Here is a 9,872-nt window from a genome sequence, read left to right as displayed (position 1 = left end):
GAACTTTCTGTTTTTCAAGATTTCTAAGTTAATTGTGTATGGTTAAAAATCTATAAAATCTGTAACAAAACATTAAAGCGAGGTTGATAGTTAAAAATCTACACTCAGATTATCTTACAGGAACTACATGATGTGACACCATTTTAGGATTTAAGTAACATGTGGCTTGCCACAGTCTTAGCTGATGTCTCCCATTGGGATGGAGACTAACATATAGCTGGCAGTCATTTTTACTAGTATTAGAGAGTATGCATACCACATGACTTTACTGCTATCTTAATTAAATGTGACCACACACTGTAAACCAACCAAGAAGTCAACAACAGGTCTCCAAGATATTTTGGAGTATGATAAATTTTTGTATGATAATTCTTGTCCTAGAACCAAGGTTAATAAAAGATATGATTTAAAAATAATGCTTTTAAAATAAGGTATTATAAGGAATTATTTTAAATAAGATATTAAAACTGTACCTCCATGCATTCATACACAAGAATGTAACTTGTGTTGGTAGTCAAATACTAGAATTTAAGAGTCATTTAGTCATGAAGTAGTCTTGGAAATAAGCTAGGCTTGGCAGTGTGTGACAGGGTTGGAGTTCCTAAAGATAGTCCAGTTACAATGGGGAATCCCAGTTTTGGAGATGGTGGTGTTATGTGAGGGTCATCAGGAACAATAACTACAACATAATGGACATGATTGAGTCTAGAAGACAGGTTGTGTGCCCTGACAAATGTGGAACCTGAGAGATTACCTGTGCCCCTTAGAGAATGCCAGAGGATTATAAGGTATTCCTAGTGTAAGTGTTATACCTCTGGAGGGAAAGCTATTCTGACTGTGAGAATTCAGGCTGTACCTGTAGGTGTTACACCTCTGAAGGAAAAGGTATCCTGGATGTAGAAAGCCAGGCTATAACTGTAGCTTGAAACAGAAAGGTGTTTGAGTTGTAGGTATACCCTGGCTTCTGACAATAAGATACCTTTCTCTTTGGAACTGTAACACTTGTAGAAATACCCTGGCTTCTGATGGTCAAGATATTATTCCTTTCTGAGCTGTAACACCTACGTATATTTTGGTTTCCAACAACCAGGATACATTTTTCTTCCAAGCTGTAGGTGTAGCCTGGCTTCTGGAGACCAAGATTCCTTTCCCTTCCAAGCTGTAACTGTTAGTATTCAGGCATCTATACTGGTCTGACCTTGGGATTCTGACAGGATACATCCTCAGCTGCACCCACTAAGAGTACCTTCTGTGCACATTCACTGTATTTCTCTGAAAAGGATGCTACTCACCTCCCATCTCTTTGTCTTTCTCTGTCTCTGTGTGTTACCCCCTCTCTCTCTCCCTCCTCCTTCTCTACATGTCTTTCAGTCTCCCCCTCTCTCTTTCTGCCTCTCTCTTCTCTTCTGCTGCTCCTATCCCCAGAGAGACCTCGCTCCCCCTGTTGTTCCCTTCAGTCTTCTTTTATTTCCTTTCCCCTAATAAAACCCCTTTACATGAACTCTGTTGCATGGAATCTTTCTCTCTCCTGGTGCTTTTTCAATCAAAACAGTAACATCTACAACACCCAGGATACCTTTTCCTTCTGAGCTATATGTATAACCTGGTTTCTGAGAGCCAGAATACCTCTTCGTCCAGAGCTGTAACACTTAAACTTAGAGCACAGAGTTGGAGTTTGGTTTTGCCTTGTCCAGATTGTGGTTGTGCCCTGTTTCTTCCTTTGTGAAGTAACAAAGGGGTACATAATTAATTTTTTTGATATTGAAGGAGTTCAAAATTTAGAAGTTTTTATAAGGATATGGGACTATTAAAATGTTTTATATTATATGTTTATTAACATGTAATCTTAAAAAATAAATTAAAAGATAAAGAGTTAGGATCAGAGCTATGAGCACAAAAGACAAAAAACCTGAAACTTATATTCATATTTTATGATGAAGCAAGATGAGACAATGACCTAAGCAGTCTGGCGAAGAGCCTATAGAATGTTGCTCCTTACCATAGCTCTATTCAGGCTAACTGACTTAAGAATATATGTCAGGACAATTTTGTCTTTACTAACTTTGTTAAGAATGTAGGCAAAATGATAGACTGAGAAAAATTACATTGAATGAGGTAAACCAGATCCAGAAAGACAAATACTATATATTATCTCCCATGTATTTTCGAGTCTTTTGTTTGTTTGTTTGTTTGTTTTTCATTTGAGACAGAGTATCTCTTCATAACAGTCCTAGCTGCCCTGGAACTAGCTCTTGTAGACCAGGTGACCTCAAAATCACAGAGATCCAACTGTCTGTGCCTCCCAAGTGCTGGGATTAAAGGTATGCATCACCACTGCCCATAGTCTTTTATGTTTTTATATGAGTGTTTCATTTAGACTAGACATAAGGTCAGGAAATTGGTAAGAGACAAAGAATAGGGGACAAATCTGAAGTGAAAGGAAACAACACAGGAGATATGAAGGAGGAAAGAAAAATAAAGGCACAGGAAGGATTAAATTAGGTGGGAATCATATAGAAGAGTACATGTGGACAGAGATAGCTGACACTAAGGACTTTTAAAAACTCTATAGAAACCTACTACTACAGCAGAAACTTTGTTAAAGACATGTACATATATAAAAGAAGTTCAAATTACCTATAACAAGGGAACAATACCTTTACGATACCATAGCTATCAAATGAAAGAGTCTAGTCCCAGAGGCTGCAGTTAAAAGCACTTTTTCCCAAAGTTGTTTTGATTTGCATTTCCCTGATTGCTAAGGAAGTTGAGCACGAATGGCTAAACTCAAAAACACCAAGGATAACCTTTGCTGGAGAGGCTGTGGAAGAACGGGTACCCTCATCCATTGCTGGTGGGAATGCAATCTTGTGCAACCACTGTGGAAGTCAGTGTTTCGGTTTCTCAGGAAATTCGGGATCAATTTACCCCTGGACCCAGCAATACCACTCTTGGGAATATACCCAAGAGATGCTCTATCAAATGACAAAAGCATTTGTTCAACTATGTTCATAGCAGTATTATTTGTAATAGCCAGAACCTGGAAACAACCTAGATGCCCTTCAATGGAAGAATGGATGAAGAAAGTATGGAATATATACACGCTAGAGTACTATGCTGCGGTAAAAAACAATGACTTCTCGAATTTTGCATGCAAATGGATGGAAATAGAAAACACTATCCTGAGTGAGGTGTCCCAGACCCAAAAAGATGAATATGGGATGTACTCACTCATAATTGGTTTCTAGCCATAAATAAGGACCAAGGAGTCTACAATAGGTGAACCTAAAGAAGCTAAGGAAGAAGGTGAACCGAAGGAAAAACATATAGTTGTCCTCTTCACTAAGGGAAGTAGACCAAATTTCCGGGGAGAAAATGGGATCTTGGGGGCGGGGTGGGATGGGGGTAAGGGGAGATGGGGAGAGAAAAGGTAGAAGGGAAGGAGGGGGGACCTGGGAAACGGGAGAATTGGGATAAAGGAAAGGTGGATAGGGGAGCACGGAACCACAATTCTTAGTTAAGGGAGCCACTTTAGGGTGGGCAAGAGACTTGACCCTAGAGGGGCTCCCTAGTGCCCAAGATGAGGTTCCCAGTTAGTTCCTTGGGCAGCTGAGGATTGGGAACATGAAATGACCCCATCCTAGAGCAATACTGACGAATATCTTGCATATCATCATAGAATCTTCATCTGGTGATGGATAGAGATCGAGACAGTGACCCACACTGGAGCACTGGACTGAGCTCCCAAGGTCCCAAGGAGGAGCGGAAGGAGGGAGAACATGAGCAAAGAATTCGGGACCACGAGGCGTGCATCCATCCACTGAGACAGAGGAGCTGATCTACGGGGAGCTCACCAAGGCCAGCTGAACTGTGACCGAAAAAGCATGGGATAAAACCGGACTCTCTGAACATGGCGAACAATGAGGGCTGATGAGACACCAAGGACAATGGCAGGGGGTTTTGATCCTACTTAATGTGCTGGCTTTGTGGGAGCCTAGCCAGTTTGGATGTTCACCTTCCTAGATATGGACGGAGAGGACCTAGGACTTAATACAGGGCAGGGAACCCGGACTGCTCTGTGGACTGGAGAGGGAGGGGGAGAGGAGTGGGGGGAGGGGGAGAAGGGTGGGAGGAGGGGGAGAAGGGTGGGAGGAGGGGAAGGGAAATGGGAGGCTGGGAGGAGGTGGAAACTTGTTTTTTGTTTATGTTTTTTTTTCTTCTTTTCGCAATAAAAAAAAAGTAAAAAAAAAAAAGCACTTTTTCCTCTTGAAGGGGACCTATGCTCTGTCTATAGCACCCACATTCTAGCTCTCAACCACCTGAAAGTCCAATTCTATGAGATTTGATGTCCTTTTCTGAACTACTTAGGCACCAGCCATGTGCATGGTCCACAATGTGGACTGAAACATTCATACACAAAAATAAAATAAAAGGCTAAAAGCCCAATGTTACGATTAGGATAATTAATTGTGAGTTTTGGCTCCCATAGACCTTCCCAAACATGTCAAAATATTGCCAGTGTTCTTAGATACCCTCTAGAACTTGAAGGAAAGATGTTAATGTCGAAAATAGAACAATGTTGAGTCTCAGGACATGGGAAATTCAAGCTGGTACTGACCTAAAAATTTATCCCTACGTGTTATCTTTCATTATGCTGGAAGGTGCTATGCATGCTGTCAGGGAATAAAAGTCAACAACAGTCATATTTTGTTGGGAACCCGATGAGCATAATAATGGTTGGCCTGGTTAGATATGTCCATCTGTGTAGTGATGGCGTAGGTGTTATGTGAATAACTATTATGATTGGATTTAAGGCTTGATCCATGAGATGAAATTCATACTATTTACTGCTAACAATGTCCCAAACCCATGTCTGCATAAGTTATAGAGTAGAGAACATACTAGTATTATTTGGTAAATACAGTAATAAACCACTTCCTAAATTCTTTTATACTCACTGATTAGGGCATCTTTCAACTCTTACGATGTCAGCTTCTTTTCTAGAGGTTGACATTAACATGACTGGTCCACAAACAGAGAATCAGATATTGTGGAGTGTTCAGCAATTAATGTGGCAACCTTAACAAAAAACTTCATCACCTAGGTCCAGGAATGAGTATTAAAAGGGATTAGAAAGATTGTAAGAAACAGAGATAGTAGATATTTGAAGTGAAACAGTATTTGATGTGTATTACATGAAAATGTTGTATATATGAACCCAGAGCAGGTGTGGATACATGCTCAAACATTTCTTAAGATCAAATCAGGCCCCAGCATGAAGGAAGGAAGGGCTTATGAAGTTTCATCTCTAGCTGAGAAGCTATTGGCAATTTTCTGAGTCTGGGTGGCCAGGAAACGAATAAGCAGCCTCTCCCACTACAGAAGTGAGTTCACAAAGACTAAGGATATATGAAATTGCCCATGAAAACATTGATTAATAGATTAGTTTCAAAATACCTAATTAAAGAAAATTAAAAACAGAAGAACATCATGTGGGTACACAATACTGCTCCAAGAAGTCATGGGACATTAAACAAAAATAGCAGAAGTAGTTGAGAAAAACATCCCTATGAGTTTAATAAGAAATTATTTATCTTTCTGAAACTTGCAAAACTTACTTAATATGATTATTTCTAGATGGATCTACTCTTTCTGCAAATGAAACAATTTTGTTAATCATGGCCAAAGAACATTCCATTGTGTAAAAAAAATCTCATATTTTCTATATTTATTCCTCTATGTTTGGAAACGCAGGTGCCTTTGAAACTTAGCTATTGTGAATAAAGTTGAAATAAACATTTACAGAAAATTATTTCTTTGATTTGTTGACTTAGAATTTTTGTACAAATAATCAGGAATAGAAGAGCTGAGAGTTATAAGGAAGAGCAATATTTAATTGTTCCATATGACTACAATATTACTGCACTAGTTTATGTTCCATATATATACATATATATCCTCTTTTGTTCATATCTCAGGTATAATTTACTGCTATTTGTTTTTTTAATCACTGCCATTGTTACTGGGATGAGATGAAGTATCAGTTTAGTTTTGATTTGCATTTATATGCCGAATAGTGAAGTTGAGTATTATTTGTTTTGTTTTGTTTTCCCAAGACAGGGTTTCTCCATGTAACAGTTGTGGCTCTCCTGGAATGAGCTCTTGTAGACCAGGCTGTCTGTGAACTCACAGAAATCCACCTGCCTCTATTTCCCAAGAGCTGGGATTAAAGACATGCTACACAACCACTCACCTGAAATTATTTCTTAATTCATCAGTATTTTAAAACTTTTATATAGCCATGGATATATTAATTTAAATATATATTTTAAAATATAGTTTACATGGACTTTAGAGACAGGTATGTGTTGTGAAAATATAATGTTACTTAACTATTTCACTTTAAACATGGGGTCTTTACTCAGTTGTTGTGGGTCTTTCTGGATATAAATGATTTATTTATGCTTAAGAGAAGACAATTTCTAAGTAGTCTTATTGAATTCAATTAAGGACAAACTGAAAGAATATACATTTATGTATCAGTGGAGTGGAATGAAAGCCATAACACCAAAGAAGTTGTGTTTTTAGGTGTAAATAGTTGGAATAACAACTCATCCTTCAGAAATGATGGAAGGGTTTGTGCAATTATCTTGTTCTTTTCTGAAACCTCCAGAGGGCACTTTTAATGTCCCTGTTCCTTAGGCTGTAGATGAAAGGATTCAGCATAGGTGTGACCACTGTGTACATCAGTGAAGCTACTGCACAGTTTTTTGGAGAATTTGATACAGTTGAACCAACATATACTCCAACGGATGTTCCATAAAATAAGCAAACAACTGAAAGGTGAGACCCACAGGTGGAGAAGGCTTTATATTTTCCACTTGTTGATGGAACTCTCTGGATGGAAGAAACAATTTTATAGTAAGAGAAAAGGATCACTGAGGTTGGAAATATACCAAAAAAGGCACCAATAAAATGTGTGACTATGATTTTGCTGAACATTTCATAACAGTCAAGATTTAGGAGTGGTGAAGGATCACAAAAATAGTTAGAGATTTGAATATCCCTGAAGTATGTAATTTGGAGCACAACCAAATTGTGTACCTGAGAGTCTAAAAGACTAGCCAAAACAGATATCAAAACTAAGAACGCACAGAGGTGAGGGTTCATAATGGTTGTGTAATGCAGGGGGTGACAGATGGCCACAAACCTGTCATAGGCCATTGCAGTCAGAAGCATACTATCCATACATGCAAAAATTATGAACATAGACATCTGTGTTAGGCAGCCCACATAGGAGATGTCTCTGCTTTGAGTCTGAATATCCCAAATCATCTTTGGAACTGTGGTGGAGATGAAACAGATGTCAGACCAAGAGAGGTTGGAGAGAAAGAAATACATCGGGTTATGGAGCTGGGAGTCAGAGGTGACAGCCAGGATGATGAGCATGTTTCCAAGCACTGTAACTACATACATTAATAAGAACAATCCAAAGAGGATGGGTTGCAGTTCTGGATCCTCTGAGAGGCTCATGAGATGGAATTGTGAGACAACTGGTAGGTTTTGTGCTTCTGTATTATTTGGACACCTTTGGGTAAACAAAATGAAATGGAAAAATTACATAAAATAAGGCATAATTACATTATAATCTCAAATATAAAAGAAATAGTTTAAAAAGGGGAAAACCCATATATTTTAAATTCAAATTATTACAAGCAAAATTTTCTCTTGAGGATCACCACTTATACCATCAAGACAAGCCCAATAATTTACAACTTTCTGTTTGGGTTTCCAATTTACAAATCTCCTTTCATACAAATCTATTTTTGAGGAACTAAACTCAACAGGCTTTTAAAACCAAGGAAATTAGAAATCACATGTTTAGGTCATGGTAAAATACATCTATCCTTTTTGTTGACACAGAGAAGAAAATAATATTCTTTCAATTTAAAAATTATTCCAATTACAGCAAAATTAAAAACAGAATATATAATATATTTTCTAAAAAGCCAAAATATTTCTTCAGTTAAATTATTATGAAAACACCAATTACTTAAACTATATTATTTTGTACATTAACTTAATATGGTCCTTTTAGACAGACAAAGAAATTGTAATAAGGGAATATTTTAAAATCCTGTACTATCTTTAGGGAGAAAACCTAAAAGAAATGAATGTGTAAGTGGAGAGGTCACTTGTTCATTCCAGCCACTCAGAACCAAAATAACCACACAGAAATTGTATCAATTAAATCACTGCTTGGCCCATTAGCTCTAACTTCTTATTGACTGACTCTTATATCTTAATTTAACCCATTTCTATTAATCTGTGTATCGCCATGAGTTTGTGGCCTACCAGCAAAGTTTCAGCACAGCTACCTCTGGCCACAGATCCATGGTGTCTCCCTGACTCTGCCCTTCTTTCTCCCAGCATTCAGTACAGTCTTCCGCCTACCTAAGTTCTGCCCTATCAACAGACCAAGCCAGTTTATTTATTCATTAACCAAGAAAAGCAACACACAGACAGAAGGACCTCCCACACCGTGAACGAATCTCTAGAATTATCAAAGTACCAAACTAAGCCCAGAATTCAACAAACTAAACATAAACATTGTAAATGAGGAAGAGGAAAGAAGATTTCTTACTAAAAGTATTCAGGGACAGATCAGTTTACAGTTGAATTCTACCAGAATTTACAGGAGAGAGAGAGAAACTTTGTAAATCACTTTCAAAAACAGAGAAAAAAACCAGATCTTAAGTCCTTTAATGAATCAAAGAACATTACAAAATCAAAACAAGGTACAGACAAATCAAAAATGATAACTTCATGTTAACATCCATGGTCAATACAGACTCAAAAATGTTCAAGGAAATACTTGCAAATAGAATACAGACACACATAAAAAGAGTTATTTACCATGATCTACTCGGCTTTATCCCAAAGAGGCAGAAATTTTCAACATGTGAATGCAATAAGCCACAAAAATTGGCTTAAAAACAAAAATCCCACAATTATCTCAAGTGATACATGCAAAACCTGTGGCAAAATCCAACATGCCTTCATTAAAAAAGTATTAGAGAATGTAGGTCTAGAGGGAACATATGAAAACATAATAGAAATCTATATATGAAAATATGCAGTCTAAATATATATTCATTCAATCATTCTAAATATATAAAAGCACAAAAGAATCCCATTGAAGTAAAGAATCAGAAAGGACTGTCAACTAACCCCACTTCTTTTTGATATTGTACTTGAATTTCTGACTGATATAAAAAGGATACTAAATTGACACAAATAGGAGAATTCAATCTATCCCTATTTGCAGATAATATGATTTTATGTATTAAAAATCCCAACACCACTAGCAGAAAACTACTAGAAAAAAATTCAGTCGTCTGGAAAAATATAAGACAAACTTCCATAAGTCAGTAGCTATTCTATATGCCACACAACTGCCCTTAACTGCTGAGCCATCTCTCCAGCCCCTTACCTCCCTTTAAAGTGGGCATAATAAATCACCTACCTAAAGAACTTTTCACCCTGGAAAGCCAATGTTTCCAAGACCTCTTTGTCCATCATTCACCCCACTCAATACTTAAATGTTTAAGTTGATTCTCTGCTGTGTCATGATCAAGATCCAAAGTCACTCCTTTGTTTTGTGCCCATGAAAGGCTCACGCTTATTTCTCTAGGGTTGATGTAAATATATGATGAAATAACCCCCTGATACTGTCATCCACCAGAGGAGAATACACATCACTGTCCCTCTGTACTTTCAATTTGCAATCTTGAAGGCCGGGAGTAATTATTGACTCTTTTACAACCTTGGAGACAGAATGCCCAGAACTCATAATTACACAAATTGTTACA

General features: G+C 37.6%; 1 protein-coding gene across 1 annotated transcript; it reads right to left on the bottom strand.

The window, feature by feature from the left end:
- Positions 1-6,645: 6,645 nt before the first annotated feature.
- Positions 6,646-9,631, bottom strand: LOC121451910 (olfactory receptor 18-like). Its single transcript, XM_041657719.1, has 2 exons — positions 9,605-9,631; positions 6,646-7,590 (listed from the first exon to the last, which is right to left on the bottom strand). The coding sequence occupies exons 1-2, from the start codon at positions 9,629-9,631 to the stop codon at positions 6,646-6,648; spliced, it is 972 nt and encodes a 323-aa protein (XP_041513653.1).
- Positions 9,632-9,872: the final 241 nt, after the last annotated feature.

This window comes from Microtus oregoni, unplaced genomic scaffold, assembly GCF_018167655.1.
Source record: "Microtus oregoni isolate MIOR12 unplaced genomic scaffold, Mior012 000008F_ref0000371, whole genome shotgun sequence".
Taxonomy (NCBI): Eukaryota; Metazoa; Chordata; class Mammalia; order Rodentia; family Cricetidae; genus Microtus; species Microtus oregoni.
This window is presented reverse-complemented; position numbering and strand designations above follow the sequence as displayed.

Coding starts and splice junctions, on each gene's coding strand:
- LOC121451910 (XM_041657719.1), bottom strand. CDS start 9,631: ATGACACAGCAGAGAATCAACTTAAAC. Junction 7,591..9,604: donor AGCAGAGAATCAACTTAAAC/ATTTAAGTATTG, acceptor TTGTTTACCCAA/AGGTGTCCAAATAATACAGA.